Here is a 24,111-nt window from a genome sequence, read left to right as displayed (position 1 = left end):
CTGTTTCTAATCTCACTTCCACTCTGTTCCTTTCCACAGGGTATGTACGGTTTATCGACTACGAATACGCAGGATATAATTACCAGGCTTTTGACATCGCCAATCATTTCAATGAATTTGCAGGTGAACTGACTTTGTCCATTGTTCTTCCGCCTACTTTGCTTTTCCCATAGATAAACTTCAGCTCGAAAGAACCAGTCTTGGTATGAAAGACTGATTCCTCCCTGTTACTCCCAGAGTCCCCAAATGCAAACTGTAGACCACCCTCTTCCTCTCCCAGGCAGCTGAATGCGAATGTATATTGGCATCCTTTGCATATGTGTGCATTCGTGCATTTTGGCTTCGCCTTGTCACTTTCATAGCTCACTCTATTCCTAGGCGTGAATGAAATGGATTATCGGCTGTTGCCCAGCAGAGAAACCCAGCTCCAGTGGCTCAAACACTACCTGAAGGCCTACAAGAAACTCCGAAACGACACCAGCGGGGTGACTGAAAAAGAGGTGGAAGAACTCTACATCCAAGTCAATAACTTTAGTTTGGTAAGCTCTATTGCTCTGGCACAGTTAATTTGGTATGGAGACTGTAAATGTGACCGTGAGGAGACCTCAATGTCCTCCATATTGGGTGTGCTGAAATGCTTTATTGCACCATCTGGTCTGTAAGGAATATGGGGCTAGATGTACGAAGCATTTTTGCTGTTGCAAATGGCTCAATTTGCTGAACCTGGCCATTTGTGCCTGCAAAAATGCGTTTTGTAATGTACAAACTCCAAATTGCGATTTGGTAACTTGTCCCCGAATCGCATTTTGGGGTTGGAACACAAACAGAATTGCATTTTGGAAGGGGCGTGTTCAGGGCGTCCTTCACAACTAAGGAATCTGAATGGAACGTGATACTGTTTTGCGACCAAAATAATGTTGGAAAACATTCATACCGTATCACCAACTGAAAGTTGGTGCTAACCCATTCACAAATGTGGAGGGGTATCCTTGGGATCCCTTCCCCTTTGAGACTGTTTAAAAAAATATTTAAGAGCAGGCAGTGGTCCACGTGAAACATTTCATTTTTATTTTTAAATGTATCCTGTTTTCCTTTGAAGAAAACAGGCTGCATTTAAAAAAAAAAAAATTGCTTTATTTAAAAGCAATCATAGAAATGGTGGTCTGCTGACCTCAGCACACCATCATCTCTGTGATGGCAGCGAATCCTAGCGGGTTACTAATTGCAACCTAACTCATTAATATTCATGAGGTAGGTCTATTTGTGACCCACTACGAATCTCTGTTTTGGAAATCAGGGCCAGATTTCCCTCTGGTACATTAGTAAAAGTGATTACCAAATAGCGATTAGCAAAAAACTCTATTTAGTAATCGCTTTTACTAATATCTGTACATCTTGCACATGATTTAGTATTTCTGTGTGGCTCTTGGTCTGACACTGGTGTTGGCGGAGGTTGATGTGAGCCACTTCCTGTTTACTAGCGATCCCCATCCAGTGATGAATGTACCCAGCTGAGTGTATGAGCCACCCCATCCTTCTGAGTTTTTTTCTATTTTTTTGTTTTCATTCTATGGCACTACTTAAACACCAAATCTAGCACTCCTCTGCAGAGTTATAGGATGCTGCACAGAAAATACAGTGCTCCAAAAATGCCCTAGTTTTCCCCTATTTTCAATACGTTGCTTCTGCTTCACAGTCATTTCTGGTTTTGGGGACATAACATTGTTGCCCAGTGATTAATTTGTGGTGGCAGTAGTCAACTGTGAGCACCAGCTCTCGTTTTGGAGCACCAGGACTTTTGGTATGGTGATGGCAACGCAGCAAATCATTGTTGCACTTTTTTCAGATGTACTGGATTACGGTGAGGCTGGAAGAAGGATGTGGCAGCTGACACTTCACCCACTTTGTCTGTATATACCAGGTGCATGACTGACAACACTTGCAGTGTGTGTGTCATGCAGCCCCCTGCCCCTTTTTTTGTAATAGGCCCTGGGGAATAGGATCCCTGGGAACTATTAAAGCTCAGGGGGGGGGCTGCACTCTCCCTCCCCCTTAATATGTATGTTTTGGCTGCAGGGATTGGTACCCTCCAGGCCCAAAGGCCAACCCTAACCACATACACCAAAGGTTATGCACGGCATGGGGTTGGCAGCCCTGCTCGGGGTTTGGCTATAGGGCCTGGCAACACACCAAGCCCTGTGGCCAACCCCCACTAAGCATGGCTAAAGGTCATGTGCAGGGTGTGGTTGGCTGCCCCTGGCAGGTGGCTGCAGGGCCTGGCCACAGGCCAGGCCCTGCGGCTAACCCCCGCCACACACAGGCAAAGAGCTTGCGCTGCAGGGTTTGGCTTTACATATGGTAATAAAATATTACTTTGGGGGTGATTCCAACTCTGGTGGGCGGCTGCCGCCGCCCGCCAGGCGGAAACTGCCATTTGGCCGCCATGCGGCCAAATTTCCGCGGTCCCCATTCCAACATTCCCGCTGGGCCGGCGGGCGCTAACCAAGTTAGCGCCCGCCGGCCCAGCGGGAATGAGGCCGCAACACAGGAGCCGGCTCCGAATGGAGCCGGCGGTGTTGCGGCGGTGCGACGGGTGCAGTTGCACCCGTCGCGCTTTTCACTGTCTGCAAGGCAGACAGTGAAAAGCTGGCCGGGGCCCTGTTAGGGGGCCCCTGCACTGCCCATGCCACTGGCCACTGACATGGGCACTGGCATGGGCAGTGCAGGGGCCCCCAGGGGCCCCAGGACACCCCTTACCGCCAGCCTCTTCCTGGCGGTGAAAACCACCAGAAACAGGCTGGCGGTACGGGGGTCAGAATCCCCAGGGCAGTGCTGCTTGCAGCGCTGCCCTGGCGGATTCTCCCAGCCGGGGCAAAAACGGCGGAATACCGCCGGCCCCGGCAGGGCGACCGCGGCTTTACCGCCGTGGTCAGAATGCCATTTGAAGCACCGCCAGCCTATTGGCGGTGCTTCCGTCATTCGTGACCCTGGCGGTCCAAGACCGCCTGGTTCAGAATGACCCCCTTTATGTTTAAAAAAAACTTGGAAGTTCACTGAAAAAATCAAAGATTAAAGTAATGTTGTAATTAGGTGTAATAAAAAGATCTCTTTGTTTAAGAAAAACGTAAACATTCACTTGAACAAAAAGGATATAGTGATGTTATAGTTAGGTGAACATATCAGTGACAACATTAACATTTTGAACTCACAAAAACACAGAAATTCACCAGTTATAGTTGGCAGAGCTAACTATAGCTTGCAGTCTCGCCCTGCACTGATTATGGCCTCACATACTACATCACTCCTGACCTGTTCTGTGACATCACTGATGACAGATTTGTGGCTCTGATAAAGAAAAGTGGGCTCCCGCCCTTTTTCTAATCTCAGCCTCCCAGGTTTGTAAGGGCCCTGAGGCTCAGCAGTTTTATTTTCACCAAGCCATTTTTAGCCTCCGTGGACTTTTCCTTAAAAGGGAGGCTAGGCACATGTCCCCTTCCTAAGCCTTAATTAGGCCCTGGTCGCCCCTTCCCCTAGATCACTCTTTAAAACTGGGAGGGGAGGGGAGTGCGCTGCCCCCACCCCAGAGTCTTAATTACGACCTGGAGACCCCATTCCACCCGAGGGCACTAAAATGTAAATTAGGAGGGGGCTTGCATCCCACCTCTCCAAGCCTTAATTAGTCCCTGTGGACCCCATCTCCTGGGGCCAATTGTGTTTTAGGGAGGGGTGCATGTGGCCTAGGAAATCAACTTTGAAAAAATAGCCTGCTCCCACTGTCACTCACTATGAGTACTTGATGGGGAGCTGGCAGGGCCCGCAGGAGCCTTAAGGCTTGCCCAGAATTCCCAACTAAAAAAAATATGTGTGGGGCCCCTGGTGGGCACTGGGTCACCAACAGAAAAAAGTAATGAATTGCTCCTGCTGGCACCACAATGGGTGCTAGATGGGGAGCTGCCACGGGCGTCTAGGGCCTTGAGGGCTCCTCCTGCAGTCCACAACTAAAATCAAAATACGTGGCATGGAGGTATACAAAAAAAAAAGAATAATCGTTTACTATTCACAGCTGCTGCAAGGGGCACGCCCTAATGCCCTGCAAGAGCTTTTTTTGTTTAAATTATATTTTTTCTTCCTGGTGGTGCCCCTAGGAGGGGCAGGGGTTCCACCAACCACTTTGTAATGCAGTGGAGGGCTGCAGGGTATTGGTACATGACATAGGCAGCCATGCGCTGTGGCAGGGTGTTGGGAGCCCGTTAGGGGTTGGGCAGAGGGCCTGGTGAAAATGTCAGGTAAAACATACTATTTTAAACAAACAAATCCATTGAAATTCACCAGTTATTGTTATTTCAAGTGACTATAACTCGTGCCCTAAAGTAACTTTAACTTGCGCTCTCGACATGCACTGTAAATACCTCACATATTACATCACTTATGTAACTTTTATAACATCATTGATAACATCACTGCTACATCTGGAATTACATCATTGATGACAACACTGTGCATGGTGGGGGAGCGAGTACTGTAATATGTAGCACATTCGCTTTCCACAATCGAGGCAGGGGAACTTCAGAGCAAATGTGGGCTAAGGCTCGGCCTCTTCTGATGCAGTCATACTTAGAAGGCTCCTCAGATGGCAAATATGACTGAACCTCTGGAGGGGTGCCGTGTAACGTGCCTTATGGGACCAATGCAGAATTGGACAATGAGCCCGATTATAGAAAACGTAGCAGTAGCAGCTCCTTGTTTCACTGCACATGCAAACAATCCTGCTCATATAAGATAGCCAGTAACCCTGACCTAACCAAAATGCGTGTTCTCTGTAATTGCTCCCTCCTGTGGGGAGAGGGTCCCTGACAAATCCCACGGTCCTAAGGGTGTCCTTTCTTCCCAGACTCCCAAATAACACCCTTGTGGTGTTCAATAACTCCGTCAATTACAGACTCCCACGCCCTTCCCAGAGGGCCCACTGCCATGCATTAAATCTAACACGGGGCAGCCAAACAGAAAATAACTTTCCTTCATTTACATTAGGCTAGACCCCCAACCAAATGGAGGAATGCCCACTTCGCATTTAGCCGTCACTACATGCGTCCTTAGTGTTAGTGAATGGCCAGACGGTGATCTCTTCTGCAATAAGATCGCTTCCCTGGGGGCTTTTAAAGTAGGCATCAATGCCTGCAGGGCTTCTGTGGCATTTCTCTGATGCGGAAGGGGGGCGGGAGGTGGCTGAAAGAAGTGCTGTGTAGATTATGTAAATGCACACGTGATGCAGATGACACAACTTTCTTCATCCCCGCGGTTTAAACTACCATTTTAGGAAGGAGGGGGGCAGGTGGGACACACACACACACACTCATTCTTTCACACAGACACGCACGAACGCACATCCATTAACAACACTCATACCATTCAAACATGCACGCACGCACCAAACATTCATTTTAAAAGATCGCACACACTCATTCTTACACACACACGCACACACATCCATTAACAACACTCATAACATTCAAACATGCACGCGCGCACCAAACATTCAATTTAAAACATCACATCACACACACACACACACTTACCCCAGCCTCGTCCCAGAGTGGGATGGGGTCAGTGAGACTGCTGACCCCACCCCACTCTGTGACGAAGTGTCACTGATTGACACTCGCCCTGGGCACTTCAGGGCTTAAACTGAAGCGCCCAGGGAGGGTGTCAATTGGTGACGCTTTCCTCGTCACCCAGGGGAGGGCCTCGGGGCACCTTTGCTGAGCCGAGGAGGTCACGCCCATAGGAGCTGTGACCTTCTCAGCCCAGCAAATGTCAGCTCAGGCAGCCAGGAGTCTGCGCAAATCGCGCATGTCTGCTCCTGGCTGCCTGAGCTGAACATGGAGAGTGTCTGTCAGGATGGCCTTTGTTCAGCCTGACAGACACTCTTCATGAGGGGCAAAAGGTGGGGAGGCGTGGACCCTCCGCCCTAAAGGACGGGCCGCCACTGCATTTGGGACCGGACTTTGTACCCGTTTATTCAATCGGAGATTTCCCAGGTGGGCTGGAGTCAACGGAGGGTGGTTTCTGAAGGAAGAGGGCCGCTGATGGCACCTGTGCGTCATTCTTGACCCCGACCCCCAGGTAATTACAGCAGGCAAGGGACGAACAAGAGAGAAGAGGAAGGGGTCAAGGGTGGGTGATCTTTTCTGCAACGGCTGCTTCTGGTCCCCAGTCCGGTCCTGCTGCCCTTAGAGAATACACTGGACATCTTGTACCCCCAGGCACCTTAATGTAGCACCCTAAACCTGGTTTGTTCATTCTTATCAGCAGGGCAGAATTCTGTAAAGGGAAATCATTGAGAGAGCACTTGATGAACAACTCGTAGTTCTTTCCATACAGAGGACTGCAGAGCCTCAAGCTGAGACTTCAGTCCTTAGGTGACTTCACAATTCAAGATGGCCCCGAACCACATGAACGGAATACTCTGTGTTCATACTCTGAACGGACATTGGAGCCTAAAACTCAGTGCTTAATTTGTGCTTGTTGTTTCCGGTGCTGAGCACCGGCACTTATTTCTGAGGGCCGGCGCTTAGGCTTCTGCCTCAAGCATTTACTGCGAGCAAAAGACACGTATGGAAAAGACAGAGGAAGAGAAAAACTAAAAATCGTCCAAATAGGAGAAAGCAGAAAGCTTCAAGAGTGAGCTGAAGGGGTAGGGAGTGTCTTTAAATAGATTGAAGAGGCCCAAGATGGCTTCAGGATTACGCTGTCTCAGTATTCTGTGCTCGCACATTCAATTGCAGCAGCCGCGTGTTTAAGAGACGGGCTGTGGCACCGGCACCTTTTTATTTACAAATTAAGCACTGCTAAAACTGCTGCAGTTGCCAGAACGAATTACCAAAAGAGTTGGTTGATGATAGTAAGGCAGTTATGCAACTTTGTTGGCATGAGCAGAACTGTCAACCTTAAAAACATTTTCACCATGTGAGAGGAGGAGGTGGAGCTTTGTGCCAAGAACTACATAAGAGTCACTTCTAGCTCCCAACCCCATCTTACCCCAATGCCTAAAAGACTCAAAAGCTTGCTGAGGCTGTTACCTATATCCTGTGGATGTTTTCAAAACCTGTAATGCACATCAGTTTACCAGATTTTTCAAAGATGAGATGGAACCTACACAACGTAGGGGTTTCCAGCTTAGCTTCCATTCTGCAGTATCAAATTGGTTCTTTATTTGGCAACTGTGTGAAGGGAGCTGATATTGTGTGATACAGTGGTACCGTGGGAGTTGTCTGTCTGCAAGAGGTTATTTCCTGGCTCTGTCAAGAAATGAGTGGTCGAAGAATCAGCTTATTAGATCAATGGAGTACATATTTGTTCACCGCTTTCAAATCCATGACTTGGCCACATTCTCCTGAGGGCCTGCGTACCAAGAAGAGCAACATGAGTGATTGATTTATGTTTGGTTATAGCCTCTACTCCCCTACTGCCTTCTCCCAGCAGGGCCTTCCTTGAGATAAGACAGTGGGGTACAGGAGTCCAAATAATCTGATTGTACAGAGGCTTCCTTGAAAAACTGTTGATATCTTCTTGTCATGTTACCTGCAACATCCATTGACCGGAGAGAGATAGGTCATCCTCCTGGACCAACTGCCAAAGAAGTCTTACCACTGAATATACTAGATAGGGGTAAGCCAGCAAATCAATAGGAAGAGCCGAGTCAGCGCTTCACCAAGGGTCTGGCTTGGCTCTAAGAGCCCTAACTTTTGCCCAATTGACATATTTTGGATGTAAATCATGCCACAAATGGCATGCACAACTAAGACAAGGATTCTTCCGAGTTTTTTAACTCATTGTATTGAGTGCCACTTAGCAGAAATAATAGTCTCTACAGCTGAACGTAGAAGCAATCATCCACCTCTCAATCCTGATGATAATGCCTTTAATGAACTAAGTGGCAAGCCATTTCTCAAGCCTATCCTATATGTTGCATTATAGAAGGAGCAACAATAACATTTATTTATGAGAGGTTATTGTATAGCACACGTCCTGAACTGATGGATGTGTGTAAAGGCGCTCTCAAATGTGAACATAAAGGAAAAGGAGGCCCAGTGAAATAAGCTAATTTTGGTCGAACAGGGAAGCATAGATAGGCCTGCATTTCTTGGTTATGCAATGTAGCCACTAGGTGGATGTTGTTTTCTCTCTCTTTTAAATCAAAGGTTAATCATTTTGTCTTTAATTATTTGAGAAACTAACGTAAGCCATGTTAAATAAATACAACCATAAGTTAAATCAAATTGAAACAAAAATACTTTATAGAAAGGTGCGATTGAGGGAAGGAGTGGGGGTGGGGGGGGCAGAAACCAAATGGAGGCTTTGGTTTTATTGCCTTGAAGTTCCAAACAGACCTTGAGAGGAGCCAGAGATGGGCATCAGGATCGACCTTGGCTTGAGCCTTCAGTCGCTTGCCCACCTCTATTGAATGTGTGAGAATAGTCTGCTTTTTGGTAGTGAAGTGGTGAGGAAGTGGTGAACGGGGGAGATGACTGAGGCTGTGCTCTATTCAGGAAGAAGGAACTTAGAGTTCAGGCCTGTTCTGGAAATGCCCTTCTGGAATAATTTTCTAGTTCTGGAACTATCATCCAAGAAGGGGAAGACATATTTTTACTAGCTGATTCCTTGATTAAATCATTGGAGCTCAGGAGTGGAGTTGGAGCAGAAATTGTTTTGTGACTGTTCTTCAACCAGCTGTTGTTTGGTGCAAATAACTGCTCGTAAAGCCACTGTTTGCCTGCTCATAAGAGGTGATATCTGAGAGCAACCGCACCTCCTGCTCCATCATCCCCAACAAAGAATTAGCTTCTTCCCTATTCTGCGTTACATCAAATAGAGTGGAGAGATCCCTTAACACTCTAATGTCAAAGACAACTGAGAGAATCAGCTCACTAACAAGAAGTTGACATTTGCCACGGCCAAAAACTGAGCATCAAATCCTTCTGGTGTATGTAATAAAGTCAGTTTCTCACTATTCTTCCATTCCTTAGCAATGACACTGCTCACTGCCACATGTAGGGGTAGAAATTCCATTTGATGGTCATCAACTTAGTCTGCTTATCACACCTCCTTCTGTGAAGCTGGAAGTTCCAGACTGCCCCTAACTGTCTGAGCACTTCAGACAGTTGGGTGCCCTGGCAAAACCATTTTCTTGGCCCCATGTTCTTCAGAAGCTCAGGATCCGAAGAAGCATCGGTCTCTTGGAGATGAATACAGGACCTAAATATTTGGCACTTAGGACAGCCCTATACAATGTCCCAAGAGCTTGTGTAAAAGTCAATGCAATACTTTCCTACTCCTCTGCAATCCAGTGAGGTACGAGTCAGGGAAGTCCCTTACCAGCTTCCCTTCTTTGCCCTTGCAGTACAGCCCCTGGCTGAGTGGATCAGGAAGGATACTCATCGGGTTTCTGTCGCCTGATGGATGAGAGGATGGTGCGGTATTATAAGCAGATGTCTTTACTTGCAACACACAGAGAGCTTTCTGCCATGTCTGACACAGATGTTACAGATATATGGGGATGCCACTGGTTTGTCAGTCAACTGGGGAAAGTCTATGTTTACCAACATGCAGACATCACACCTCATTATCCACTCAAAGCCTGCTATCAGCGGACAGTGGGGACAGTCCGATATCTGAGCATGTACCGTAACCCACCAACAGCTAACAGCACCAACATATCAGATGCACCCGTAGAGGCTTGGATGCAGCTACCCCAAAACATGTTGGGAAGAGTGGTGCTTCATAAAATGATGGTACTCCTCTGTTTCCTTTATGCCCTCCAAACTGTCTGTTTGTGATCCTTCTATCATTTTTCTCAGACTTATTGGCACTGGTATCCAGATTCATTATGGCATATTAAATCCCAAAGGCCTCTTTCACCAACTACACCCTCCCACCTGCTTGGGCCGGCTTGGCCTCCCTGACATCAAGATTTATCACTAGGCTTCAATAGATGGTGCAGATAAGACACTGGATCTTTGGAGACAGAATTCCTCATGGTGTTTGAAGTTATCCTCTGCAGATGGTCCTGCAATCCTAGATGCACTCTACAGTAAATCCTCCCACACTCACTTCCTTTGATGACTAGGCTACCCATACTTTGCTGGCATGCAGCACTCACTCATATTAAAAGGGTGGGTACATTAACAGCCCAAACCACACTTTGGGCAGGAACCTGGTTAAATCGGGTGATGCACCTTCCCAGTTTCCAACCCTGGGACCTGATAGGCATTTCACAGCTGAGGGACGTGTGGGACACCGATCAAATCCCCTCACTTGACCACCCAAAAAAAATAATAATAATTACGAGACTTCATTTTTTCAGATACCTCCAATTATGCCACACACTGTATACATATGGCATGGACCTGGAAACCCTTGGTGACTTCAATCCATTCGAAGTAAAATTAATCATGGAACAACTGGGCAGGAAGTGCATTTCAAGATTATACTCTCCCTTTTCCTGAAAGGCTCGACCCCCTTATAGAGTCTACGGGCACCTAGGAAACGGAGGTCGGGGAGTGTATGACGTTGATTGGCATTAGGCTATGATGGTTACTCACCATTCCCTCCAATTTTCAATGAATCCAATTCAAATGCTTTCACTGAATCTATTTTAGACCGCATAGACTGTGGAAAATGGGGGTTGGGGCAACCCATGATGCGCACGCTGCAGGGCCGCAGAGGGGAATTGTTACCACATGGTCTGGACGTGCCTGGTCATAGAACAATACTGGCAAGAGATACATATGATTTTGGCAGATGTCTGTTCTGTCCCTGCTTATTTGGGCCTTAAGGTGGCCCAAGCTGGGCATGATGGAGGGATAGACAGACACTCAAGCATAGATAACACTAGCAGAGAGTGGTTTTCTAATTGCCAGAAGGGATAGCACCAAGCATTGGTGACACCCAGACCCTCCCCTTAATTAATACAAGAATGGTCCCTGGGTATGACTACTGACATTGGGCTGAAAAGGTGGTATACAAACAGCACAAATGCGACAGGAAGCATGAGCAGGTCTGGGGCCCATGAACTCCCAGAGGCAGAGACAGCTGATTCCTGATTATTTAGTTGGTCCTTCCTCAAGAGTAATGATCTGTTACCTGAATATGCTCTGTGAATATACATGCATTGTCTGTATTTAATGGAAAGCTCTACAGTGTTCAGTGCCTTGGTTTACAGTATTGTTCTGGAAAATTGTTTGTAAAAAATCAATAAAAAGATTCTATTTAAAATAAATTACATCTCTTGAACGTCCCTTGAATGTTTCAGAGAAAGATGTGCATCCTCACAGGCCAGCAATTATTCCCTGCTCCGCACTGTAATGGGCAAAAGGATTGGGGAGCCAGGCTGACCACTTATAGAGTCTCTGATTACCTCTAAGGGCTTCTTTTTCTGCTTTCTATTCTGCATTAGAAATGTAGATTGTCACAGCAAGCTTAACCCGTACCCTACAGCAGGCAAGCTGCAAGCTATATTGACATGAGGCAACGAAGACACCATTTAGGTGAAATGGGGCATAGACAGACCACTGACCCATTATTGTGTGTGAAAAGAGCGCTTTATTGAAACAGGTGCGCAGCACAAAAACCTAGCAATACTGCCTTACAAAACTAAAACCTCACTATACATTCAAACTCCCCTACTATCTACCCCCCCCGAAGCCCCATCCCCCCACTTAAAGTTCCCACCAATTATATACGTCATGACCTACTGCACTCCGGTGACTAGAACACTTTAACCCGCCATTTAACAGGGAACATGTGAACAACACTAAACAGAACTTCCTATGATGTTACCTTAATTTCTGGCCTCTTTCTGGTGTGAACTTTTTCACAACAACCCTTACGTCCTGGTTCACCTATGTCAACAACAATAACCTTATCTAAACCCCTGCAAACTTGTGGGCACCCACCAATACTTGACACCTGTAGCAAGCAGCAACCACGTACAAAGCACTCCCTACGCACCAGTTCCTAAATAAAGCTACCAAAACCACAGAAAAAATATACCCAAAAACCAAGAAAAAGGGGGTGGGAGGGAAAAACACTCACCAACAGAGCTGGGGCTTCCACCAGGTACATCTACCACAAAATGGTGGGTGGCAGTTCCAAAATGGATGGATATATAGCCTTAGACTACATCCTTTAACAGGTGTAGCCCTGAGTAGCCCAGGCGATGTATCCCTACATACTCCAAGTCTAGATTGCACCACGATTCCCCCAGTTCCCCCAGGAGACAGACCTACCGCTAGTCAGCTGTCCCCCAAACGCCTACTGGGTGAAATGGGGAACAGACAGACCTCTGACCCGTTGTGTGTGAAAAATGCAGCTTTATTGAAACAGGTGCGCATCACAAAATCCTTCCTATCAATACTGCCTTACAAAACTAAATCCTCACTATACATTCAAACTCCCCTATTAACTACCCCGGCCCCTACAGTCCCAACCTCCACTTAAAGTTGCCAGCAGGTATATACGTCATTACCTACTGAACTCCGGTGATTGTAACACTAACTACATCCGCGTCCTTCCTACCTCCACAAAGCCTGCACCTCCTCCCTGGGTTAGCACTAACCTCCGCCACGAATTAACATACAGAGGTGCCACGTGACATAATACCGTCCTTACCTGCAAAGAATCCATGTGCTTCAAATGGACGCACTGTAAGTATACAGTTTTGCAAGTAGTTTGTTTATCATAATCTTGCGAGTAAACTCTGCTCTGACTAAAGCCAGTCCTTGTTTTACTGCCCCCTGCAGGATTTGGGAGGCACCGCAGGTGCCATTGTGGTGTTCAGATGGGTAGGTTGTATGATGACAGCACAAAACGCACATGTTGGCTTCACACAGGCCAAGGGAGGGTTTGGGGTTGTGGGTTGCACCTCTGATGCCTGTTCCCAGCTCCTGGGAACTTTCAATTCCAGGGCCAGTCATTTCACAGTGCAGACCGTGTCCCAACTCTACACGGCTTACTGCTGCCCTGCGCCGGCGGTGACACCCCCAGTCCTGTGCCCTCTACTGTTACCCAAATCTCAAACGAGGGTAGGTGGCATTAGAGAGCTACGCTCGCTCCACCACCGTCCACTGTGAAGTAAAAGACTGGCGCCAGGTCAAACGAAAGAAGGCAAGGAGCTCTGTAGCCAGTTAGAATGCTACATGCACGTGTGCGTAACAACAAAAGTGTAGAGGTGGGAGCTGTGTGCAAGTGCTGTGTACGAGCCAGAGGTCCATAACTGCCAGGTTTCCTAGGTCCATACTTGACTAGATAGGTCAGTCCTGGTTTTTTTCTTTCCTTCCTTAGAATTCTGGGACTTGTAGTTTTGGTTTTATCTGGGATAATGTATACTACACGTTCCAAGATTCTAGGGGGAAAAACATGGCGGACCTAGTAGTCACGCATGGACCAGGGAAACTTGGTAGCTAGGAGAGGGATTGCACAGCTAAGTCAAAGGAACCTCTTGCTGCTCACTAGGATTGTGTGCACTAGACAGTTTGCTTAGCCGGTACAGTCGTGGCTCGGAATCACTTGCAGAGATTGTTAAGTGTTTAGGAGCAGCCACGGCGTATCTTCTAAATTAGATGTGTACCCAAGCAGCCTCTCCGTGAGTGGCCTCTTGCCTACTTTGAGGTAGGCATAACTTCTGGATTACCCAGTGTTACCTGTGACATTTCTAGCAAACCATGACGATGCAGCAAACAGCATTTTGTGTTTTGGGACTCGCAGTTTCGCTATTTCACAAAAATCCCAGCATGCAGATCGTTGTGGGGTAAAAAGCCAGGACTGGCTAAAGGTGTCACATGTGACATGGAGCCGCCTGGCAGATACCAGTAGGGGCAAGGGAGCGGATCATCTCGGGTGAAAGGCTGAGTAAAATGGACGAGGCTTTAATGTCAGCCAGTGAGAGTGCACACGACATGAACTTCACTCAGCTGATGTTGGGAGGCTCCTGCCGATGCTGGAATTCCTGGAAGCCCAAGCCCCACTCCACCCCCTCGCGGCCCCTGTGTTGTTGTGTGTTGTATCCGGAAAGTACGCGGTCAGTGATCTGTGGGTGATTTGGGACTGCTTTTGAAGTCAGTCGCTGGAGGGACTTTGACTTATGTAGGTATAAGAGTGTTAATTAACAACTCCAGTGTGCATCCTGGGGGCACAGGGTTCGGTTATATGACCACACAGTGCTCTTGTGCTTAATGGTATGGCCCAGTAGTAACCCCGGGCAGAGTCGGGCGGCCCTTGATTGGCTCAATAGATAGAGTGTGGGTGTCTATCTGTACCCTGTGGTCCCTGGCAGCTGTGGTGACCACACTACTCTATGTCATCAATGACGCTGCTTCCAGTGCTGGGCCTCCGTGTGGAAACTAAATACATTCTGGGTAACAAACCTTGTAGTCTTGATTTGTTGCCACTGAATGAATGAGATGAGCACACAAACGATTAGTAGGTTAAAAGCCCAGTGATTCTAACAGTGTCCCTGGTGACATGGCCACGCAACTGATAACCAAATGAACACGCGCTCGGTCACCAGCATAGCTGCTAAGGGTTCCACGGTTGATACCTGCAGGCACTTCATTGTATCTTACATTGTGGAATTTGTAGTTTAACTTTGTAGATCATGTATATGGGCCATTAAGTTAAGGATTGCGTAGTGCCGTGGGCAGAAGGTAGCTCTTATCACCTGGGCCAGTTGACATCTGCCTCCAGAGATTGGGGTTTCCTTTGTGAGTGATCTCTGAGCGGGATAGTACAGGGTTACCCCATGTGGTACGTGATACCCTCAGCTAGTCCTGGCTTGTCTGACAATGGCATTAATTCATCAGCGTGCTGTACTTTGGACCGTAGGATTGTAGGCTTGCACTCATACTTCCCAGCAGCAAAGCGCTAATGAATAAAAAGGGGGCAGGGGTTGAAAGTGCACATGACATGGGCCCCTTGGCAGCTGTGACTTCTTTTTTCCTGAGCTGGCAAGCTTCCTGACTCAGTGCCACTCTCATCCAGCTCAGGTTTTTCCTTTGCAGTCTGGTTAGTGTGTCAATGTTTCATTTATTTTAAATATAAGGCATCAAGGATCAGAACGGAAACTAAAAAACCCAGCCTGGATGAGGTGCTCGCACATGGTACTGAGACCACTGAAAGCTCTGTTGCTGTTACCTTTGTTTGGTGAATTGAGTTACCATGGCCCCACTTTTCTGGTACATTAGTTGCAAATACATCACTGTATGGGAGATTGTTCTTCAGAATCTAGCACAGGCTGAGCATGATGCTTGTGCATATCTGAGTAACGCTGGTGTATCTATTCCCCTGCAGGCAACTCACTTCTTCTGGGGATTCTGGGCACTGATCCAGGCACGGTATTCCACCATTGCGTTCAACTTCCCACGGTGAGTGTGCGGGGAGGGAGGCAGCGGTGTCTAGGGGCATCGAGGGAGACCATCAGAGTAGGGCCAAGAGGCGCAAGGACCCATGAGCTCCCAAGCCTTCGGATTCTATACTTTAGGAGCTCACTCAGTCCACTCAGTTTATTTGCATTCTGGTACGTGTTTATCGCATTATAAATCCAGGGTTATAATCCACCGAATCCATTGTGAGCACAGGTTGTACTGCACAACACCACAAACTACAGCGCGCCAAGGAATAGCAAGGAGTCAAACACAGTATACTGCTTTTTAGTAGAATAGGAAAATAGAAAACCATTATCGTGACAAAATAGCACTGTTGAAATTATTACTTTACTTCTTCCTTCAAAACAGAGCTTGCATATCTTCCTTCACAATAGAGCTTGGCATTCAGATGCTTCAAGGGATAGAGTCAATGAATAGCAAGGTTAAAAAAGAAAGATCGATGTTACTGTCTAGTGGTTGAGCAAGTTTACCTCTAGAACCAGCAGGGGGTTCAGGCTCACACCCTTTTCCCCACTGTGAAAGGTGGCAACTCATCATAAAAGTGTCCAAAAGAATCAAAATGGAATATTGTCTGTGCTCACCACCATCCGTGTTGTTTATATGTAAATACTTAACATTCTTGACTTATTTATAACACTTTTAAAATCTGGAACAGAATATCAACGCACGGGGTGTAACTTCACTGTCTGAAATAATCTGTGTTATAGTACACAAACTGGGGGCGTAAAGGGACAGAGCCCAACATTAATTGGATGATTACCTAAATGTATTCTACTACAGAATATAAATAATGGAGCATTTCAAAAAACAAATATTGTTGTACACAAAGCTATACATAATTCATTACACATAATGGAATAACATGAACCGAAATGGCACATTTAAGAGTCAACCCTTAGATTTGTGAGTCAAATTACTGAAAATGATGGACGTATGTGTCACTATTGAATAAATGTCTTTTGAAGGAATAAATAAAAATGGTTGTCTATCTTTCATAAGACACCAATAAGGAGGCAATAAAGCAGACAGATGATGAACTTATTTAGAGTAGCTCTTTCCGTGGGGCAGGCACACCTTGTCAGGAGCACAGCTTCCTCACTACTAGTAGTTTGGTGCTGTCCAGTCAGTATTTGATGTTGTGATACTAAAAGTACCTACAAAAATGGTGCTATAACATCAGCGTTGTCAGAACAGAGATAGGATGCTAGATCCAACTATCTATGCCATATTGGGGTAGAGGAGACCTCATTAGATAGTATTGAGTACTGGGCATGGGTCGGCTTGCATTTAAAACATCAGTGCATAGGGTGACTAGAACGTAGCCTTACATCAATAATCTCTCGGTTATAATGGAGGAAGAGATATTAAGTAACTCTGAGAATATGCAAGCATGTGGGTATTGAAATCTGTGTGCTGGTCCACGAAGAGTACTTTTAGCATCGCTTCTGATTCTGCGCTGTCTAAGAATGAAACATTTTACCAACAAAGCATTGGGGGAAACACACAGAGTACAGAAACAGACTGATTGCCTCTAAGTGGCACTTGCAGCTATAACATAAGTAATGGTTATTAAAATGAGCAGTGGTTTTCAGTCATAATATGCGTGGATTAGTAGCCACTAAGGCAACTAGCAGCATTAAAGTAGACAAAGCCTTTCAGGTTTATGTGGGACTGAGAATCGAGAGTGGTAGTAGATTTTGTTGGTGATCTTTAATGATTAGAGGGTGTGCTGGGTGAGAGAGTCACTGGATATGAGGATGTGGAACTCAATAGTTGATGTAGATATGTCTTAGTGTTTCGGATCAAGACTCTTAAGTCATCAAAAATTTTCTTAGTAGCTGTTTTTGCTTTACATTCTTGTTGGGAAAATAATAAAAAAAGAACTCAAAAACAGATGTTCTTGGTGTGAGTTTAAGGGCTTTTGTAGTATTTCAGATCTAGACCTGACCGTAACATAAGGGCAGATCAGTAGGTAAACCCCTGGGGAATTAGTGCAATTAGGCCATTTCTGGGTGGAAAGTGTAGTGAGTCTCTATCCTTAAAATATTTTTTATGTTGTCTCACAGTTTGCATGCAGAGCAATCATGACGTGTCAAAGCCTTCTTGTTTAGCTTAGGTGTTGATTATGGAGATAACTTGCTTATGCTCTGAACTCAGATGGACTCATCGTATTTGTAAGTTACTCTTCCTTTCTGAGTTATCGCAAGTCAATCTTCTAAACTACTGAATAACCCATGTTCACTTCCTAACAGGTGATTTCAGATTACTCTGTCACAGGACATCCCTTTTTCACTTCTTGGCTTTCAATGACAATCTAGCACCCTCTATGAGATGCAATGTCGATTTTCTTTAATTCAAGAAATACTTTGTACAAGTAAAGATGATTGGCGAAGCAGTGCCCTGCTGACATGGAGCCATCTGGCAGCCATATACCCCCAGCAGAGTCTAACGAGGAATTTCTGCACCTGGATTGGGACAAGCCATCATTTTACCAGAGGGAAGCCTGGGCCCAGAGTCCACGCACCCCTTCACACGTAGGAGCTGGAATTAGATTTTCATGCGTGCCTTCGTGTCCTTAAGGGCTGTGTTTTCTGGTTTACATTTTAACTGCAAATTTAAATCACTGTGTGTGCAACTCCACTCTACCCTCAAGTCTAGTAGCTTTGACTCTCTGTACCCAGAAACCTTTTCTGCATTTTGAAGACGAAAGTCAGGACGTGGTTATTCTCACTCTCCTTTGCCCAATTAAATGTTTCTGTACTTAAATGAGAATAAAGGAGATAAGGGTTGTCTGTACATGGACAGGTCCCCGTTTTGTCCTCTGCGCTCCCCCAGCCTTCACCTACATGTATTTACTTTAAGAAAACAAAGGGTCCCTTCTGAAGGAATTAACCACACAATTTGGGTACTCAGCCGGATAGGTGACAAGAGGAACAAATATGGATAGTAGAGTAAATAAGAAACCATCACTCCTACTCTGACGTTTACACAGGTTTTAGGTACTACTGATGGCTTGCCCCAGTCCTTGTCAAAGAAGCTTAAAAGAGCATGCACCCTCAAACTGCGGCACAACCTCAGATATACAACTGTAATAAAGCTAGTACACTTCAGTGCATTCTGGTTTCTGAATGGCCTTCTCAGAGCCAGACCTAACATCTCCAATTATGTGACTAACCTTTTGTTCTCTTCTGACAGGTATGCAGAATTAAGATTCAAGCAGTATTTTAAGGTGAAGCCCGAGGTGACTTCTTTGGCGATCTCAGAGTGCCGCTCCACTAGCCACCAGTGACAGCCTGAGACCCTGCAACAACCATCTGGACAATGGGGCACGGATGACGGTTTAATGACTGCAACCCACCACAGTAAATGAATGACACCTCACAACTGCAAGGATGCCAGTGGGAGGCAGATGTTCCAGACTTAAAGGGGGTATCTCTGCCCCCATATACACAGCCCTCCTTCTGTACCACAGTGTGGGGATGGGGACTGGCTCATTCCTGATCCACCCTGGAGGCTGCTTTTTCATGCCCTCACCCAGTTAGCCAAAGAGTTCCTTCTGTGCCACAGTGAAGGCTGCCTTCACTTCTTTCCCACTCCCAGAGCGACTGTCATCATCCCTCACTGCAAGCCTTCTCTGCCCCATACTGGAAGGTATGTCTCTACCTCCGGATCCAGAGCTTCCTTTCCCAGGACTGGAGACGAATGACTGGGCACTAACCTTGAACTTCTGCTGTCCCACGAGAGAGAGCGGGAGAGGCTATCTCGCCCGCTCACCACAGCCTCCAACCCACTGCCAAAAACCAAAGGTAGCTTACACTGAAGGTCTTGATTATCCTCTGGATGAAGAGGCAGCTTTTGTAGTGTGGCTTAGAGATTTCTCAATCCCAAACTGGAGAGGACTGTTGGGCCCTCACCTACAACCCTCTGTAAACCACACAGAAGGCCTGGCTTACTGCCCCAATTGCCCCACTCCCATCACCCAAAGATCGCTCAGTTTCACAAAGGAGGTCTCTGCCTTACCAAACCACCCATAGTTAATCCTAACCCACATTAAAGGTCTGACCCACCAGTCACCCAGAACTTCCACTGTCTCACGATGGAAGGTCCAATCTTACCCCTGTTTAGCAACAGCACTCCTGGACCTATCCCGCACTTTTACGCCCCTTATGGACGTGCCCCAAAGTCCATGGGGCCATCTTACTCATTCCCCACAATCCCCAATGCAGAGCTGCCTCTAAACCACAATTGAGGCCTGATTTCCCCCAGCCACCCAGAGTGTCTCCTCTCCAAGACTGTAAAGGGCTATCTTACAGCCACACTCCCCTCTAAGCAAAATGTTTCAGAACAAATGCAAGCTGATGGAGCTGTGGACAGACGTATTATGGAAACATGAACCACGCGTTCTGTAGCACTAATGATGATGGGCGGTTGGTCGTTAGGATAACGTGTGCGCATCCTGGAGTCCACTTTGGTTTATTATCTACAGCAGTGGTTCTTAACTTTTTGACTTCAGCAGACCACATTGATTCATTACTGGAATCCAAGAACCCCCCCCCCCCCCTCCCCCCCCACCCAACCAATTTCTACAGTTTGAACCTCGAAATTATACACAAAAATACAGAAAAAAGTATACAAACAAATATCCACATTATTAAATATTCTATTTAGTGTGCAATCCAAACTATGCAAAATTTTTAAGGGAAAGGTTTTTTAAATTTACTTTCATTTCTAAAAGACAAAGTAGTATGCTAGACGGTAGCATATCAGTCTGTATTTTTTGCTTTTAGCATGTGCTCACTTTTGTCTGCCCATACCAGTTCTACCACTGGCACCACCAATTATCCATACTATTTTCTGTTTGCTGTACTTGCACTGCTCCCAAAAATTAAGATAAGGATCCCAACTTAATTAATAGGCTCAAATTTCAAATTCCTTGACTTTTACAGAGTTTTCTAAAATTTTAGATGTTGCTTTTTATGTACGTATACTAAATAAACCTGCTAATATTTAATTTTCTAAGCAATCTCAGACCCTGGAGTAGGCACTGGGGACCCCCAGAGGTTCGCGGATGCCAGGTTATGAACAGTTGCTCTACATGCCACTAGTGAATAATCAGTGTCAGTGTTTCTGTTTATACTTGTACAGGAAATTGGTTGCAATCTGTTGAAGAAAGACAGTAGATAATTTAATTAGCCAAATAAAATTCTTCCTTTGCAGAATGCTACATTGGGCCAGAGCTCCCTTTGTCAGTTACGCAAGGGGGTGAAGCCATCATTTACATTAGCCTTTGTGTGAAATGCTTTCTGGGCTGCTACTGTGATGGTTCGCTAGCTAGGTTTTAGTAGTCTCTATAAAAAAGACAATAAGTTGCATAATATTTACAGGATACATCATTGAGGAATTTTTCAACAATCTCGTAAAGATCTTTAACCACCACCTAACCCCAGGACCTAACACTAGGGCATCCACCAATCTTCGGCTGTTATGCATGCATTTAGAAAACATTTTATGCTGTCCTCAATAGGTGAATGCATTCTAGGTAACAGCACAGCTCAAGTACACAGGGTAGACGCTTCCTTGCTGTTTAGCAGCGTTCACGTGTCCATATGGTGCCCAGTTTCCGCCTGCCAGATGGTTGGACAATCCACCTCTGACTCACTGGGAACCACTTGTAGTTCAGTAAACTTTGAAGAGCTGCCTTTCCCTTCACCAAAGCCAACAGTAGTCATAAATGTAGTGGATGTGGTTAGAGTGGATAGAACACTCGCTGGGAAGTGTTTACACTTCTTATGCAACTAGCCAGCAGTGCTAGGTTTCACCTGCCGCCTACCACACGTGCTAGGGCAGTGGGCATGCATCCCGGCTCAGAAGCTGTTTCAGAAGTTTAGCACGGCTCTCTCGTCTCACCAATTACACTCATCACGTAAAAGTGACATTTTCTTAATAATAATAATTCACATTTTTTCCACTAAAAGCACACCACACTGCATTCTTTGATGAAAACCTCAGACCTGCTTGGACGTGTTGTAGATCATGATATCAAGGTCCACAAAATCCACCTGCACATAGATCGCCTGTACATTTACTGTTCTAACTCACATCTAATTAGCTTAATGATAAGGTGGAAGTTAATACATAGGCAGGTCGATATTACAAACGATCATTTAGTACCACACTCGTGGAAGGTATTCCAAAAGAAACAAAAACACTGCAGCTCCAACCAGTGCACCTCTACACACGTGCCAAATATAAATATATATTTTTTTAAACCTTTACAAAGCAGAGACATTAACCACAAAGGTATTATTATACTATCACAGAGCACGTGCTATAATCAACCACAAGTCCATCCATATGACTCACTCACACGAAGTGGGTGGAAATATCCAGGTCGTTAAGGCTTTCCTGATCTTACAGGACCCAGTGGTAAACCGAAGGAAGATTTTGCACAAAGGTAACGAGGCGGGGATTCAAGAGGTCATCTAGGAGCAACTAAATCCACACACTGGAGACTAATATTGAGAAACAGGACTGAGACCCTCGGAGATATACAACAAATATTTAATAACAACAAGGTAGCAGATTCATAAGACCGGGACCAGACGTTGTCTAAGGTTAGCTCTAACAATGGTATGGCGGGTTAGGAGGGTAAACATACATTTTCGATATTGGAAGTGAACAGTTTCAAGCTTGCATAGTGGAGTCATCAGCTTGAGTCTAGTGGTACATTGAGCATGGGACCGACGTCTGGCCATATCCGTCACACTTAGGGCAGCAAATGCAACAGCAATTTGGGCTGGGCTGTTTCCATGAGGAGCAGGGTCAAGCCGGATTAACATATGGCAGGGTCCAAACTGAAATGGCATGGTGGGAGAAAAACAATGGATTAGGATATGACCCCGGGCACTTGCCATTGGCTGAGATTACTTCAACCATTCCATCCATCACCCTATTGTTTTTGTATTTGATGCCCTAAGTGCACCGGGTATGCCCAGATATGGGTCCCGGGCTCACAGTGTCAGACACAGTGTCTTTCTCCTTCCTGGCGGCCAAGACCTGGAACTCCCTCCCCACCAGCCTCAGGACCACCCAGGACCACTCCGCTTTCCGGAGACTCCTAAAAACCTGGCTATTCGAGCAGCAGTAACCCCCCCTTTCCCCTAGCGCCTTGAGACCCGCACGGGTGAGTAGCGCGCTTTATAAATGTTAATGATGATTTGACTGTCAAGGAGTGCTGGCTACACTGGTGGCAGGGAAGACGAAGGAAGCAGAATACTGGTATAGAGCTGCCCAAGATCACACAGAGATTCAGAGGAGAGAGGGACTCCAAAAGGGAAACTCTATTCAAAGGAATAAGAGACATAAGTCTCAGAAAGAACAGGAATTCAGTCGGTAATGTGGCACCCAGACTAGCACCCAAGGACAAACGTGCAAGATATGGGGAATGTGGGGTAAAGCATTCAGTAAGTTCCTGAACAATTGCTGTTACCGATTCTGACTGCTAATACCCATATATTGGATATATATATATATATATATATATATATATATATATATATATATAAGCAAAGGCAGGGTCTGTGGAGCTGACCCCTATGGTGATGTTATAAAAGTAACTGAAAGACAATACTCACAGTGGACAAGAAACACCACTTAGGTTGTCAGCTGAGGCCATTAAACTTGGAGATCAAACAGGAACATGCAAGGCGGTAACAGCAAGGGTGTAGAACTAACTACAACCACGATAGACAAGGAGGAGGGCTTAATAGGAAAGAAAGGAAAACAAGGGCACTATTGGCAGAAAGCACGTAACAAACATACAAGAAAACTAGAAGCCAGACAGTGAGAAAACAGCATACTAGGAACTGGAACAAAGAAATAGAAAGAAAGGCAGGAATGGGAAAAGGAAAATACAGAAGAGGAGGTTTCAAGGGGCCACAAGGAGTGATGGTGCAGGAATCAAGGAAACCAGGAAACACTGCAGGCAGAAAGTAGAAGGAACAAGGAACAGCTGTGTCTCAGGAGTCAAGTGGCACTGCAGGGACTGCTAGTTCAGGAACAAGGATTTGCTAAGGCTCAGAAATCAAGAGAGCACTGCGGACAGTGCTAGTTCAGGAATATGGATTTGCTACAGCTAACAAACATTATCAAGGATTAACCATGACTCAGGAACTCGAACAAGGAATAACTATGGCTCAGGAACTCAGCAAATAAGAATAACAAAAGCTCAGGAAACAAGGGAGGAATAACTAAGGCACTGGAACAGGAACAAGTAATAACTGTGGCTCAGAAACTTCTGGAAACAAGGGTGGGTCTCACCGGAAAACACCTACATTGACCAACACTGGGCTGAAGGGAGCTGAGGCTTAAAAAGGCTCACAGTAATCACATGCATCAGGTGTGGGCAGGCTAGCAGCAGCCAGCCACAGGTGTGCTGAATTCCGCCACCCATCATTGGCCTGCAGGCTTGGAGATGAAGCAGTGAGCAGGGGATTCTAGGTAATGGATTTCCAAGCATGAGCAGACTTGCTTCCACAAAACGCGTCATGGACTGGGAATGGATGGTAATTTGCAAATAGCAACCAAATTACATGAAGTCAGAATATGCACGCAGGGAAAGGTCTGGAAGCTTATTAGAGCATTGGAAAGGCCCACAATTAGGCCACCTGGT

General features: G+C 46.0%; 1 protein-coding gene across 1 annotated transcript in view; it reads left to right on the top strand.

Moving 5' to 3' along the window:
* ETNK2 (ethanolamine kinase 2) overlaps window positions 1-20,451 on the top strand; it is a 115,990-nt gene extending 95,539 nt beyond the window's left edge. Inside the window, exons 5-8 of the mRNA XM_069238491.1 lie at window positions 40-123; window positions 379-539; window positions 15,346-15,419; window positions 18,636-20,451. Coding sequence (XP_069094592.1) covers window positions 40-123; window positions 379-539; window positions 15,346-15,419; window positions 18,636-18,729 — 413 coding nt within the window. The 3' untranslated portion in view covers window positions 18,730-20,451. The remainder of the gene's footprint in view (window positions 1-39; window positions 124-378; window positions 540-15,345; window positions 15,420-18,635) is intronic.
* Window positions 20,452-24,111: the final 3,660 nt, after the last annotated feature.

Source organism: Pleurodeles waltl, chromosome 6 (assembly GCF_031143425.1).
Source record: "Pleurodeles waltl isolate 20211129_DDA chromosome 6, aPleWal1.hap1.20221129, whole genome shotgun sequence".
NCBI classification, from domain to species: domain Eukaryota; kingdom Metazoa; phylum Chordata; class Amphibia; order Caudata; family Salamandridae; genus Pleurodeles; species Pleurodeles waltl.
The sequence above is the reverse complement of the archived record's forward strand: the minus strand, read 5'-3'. Positions and strand labels throughout refer to the sequence as shown.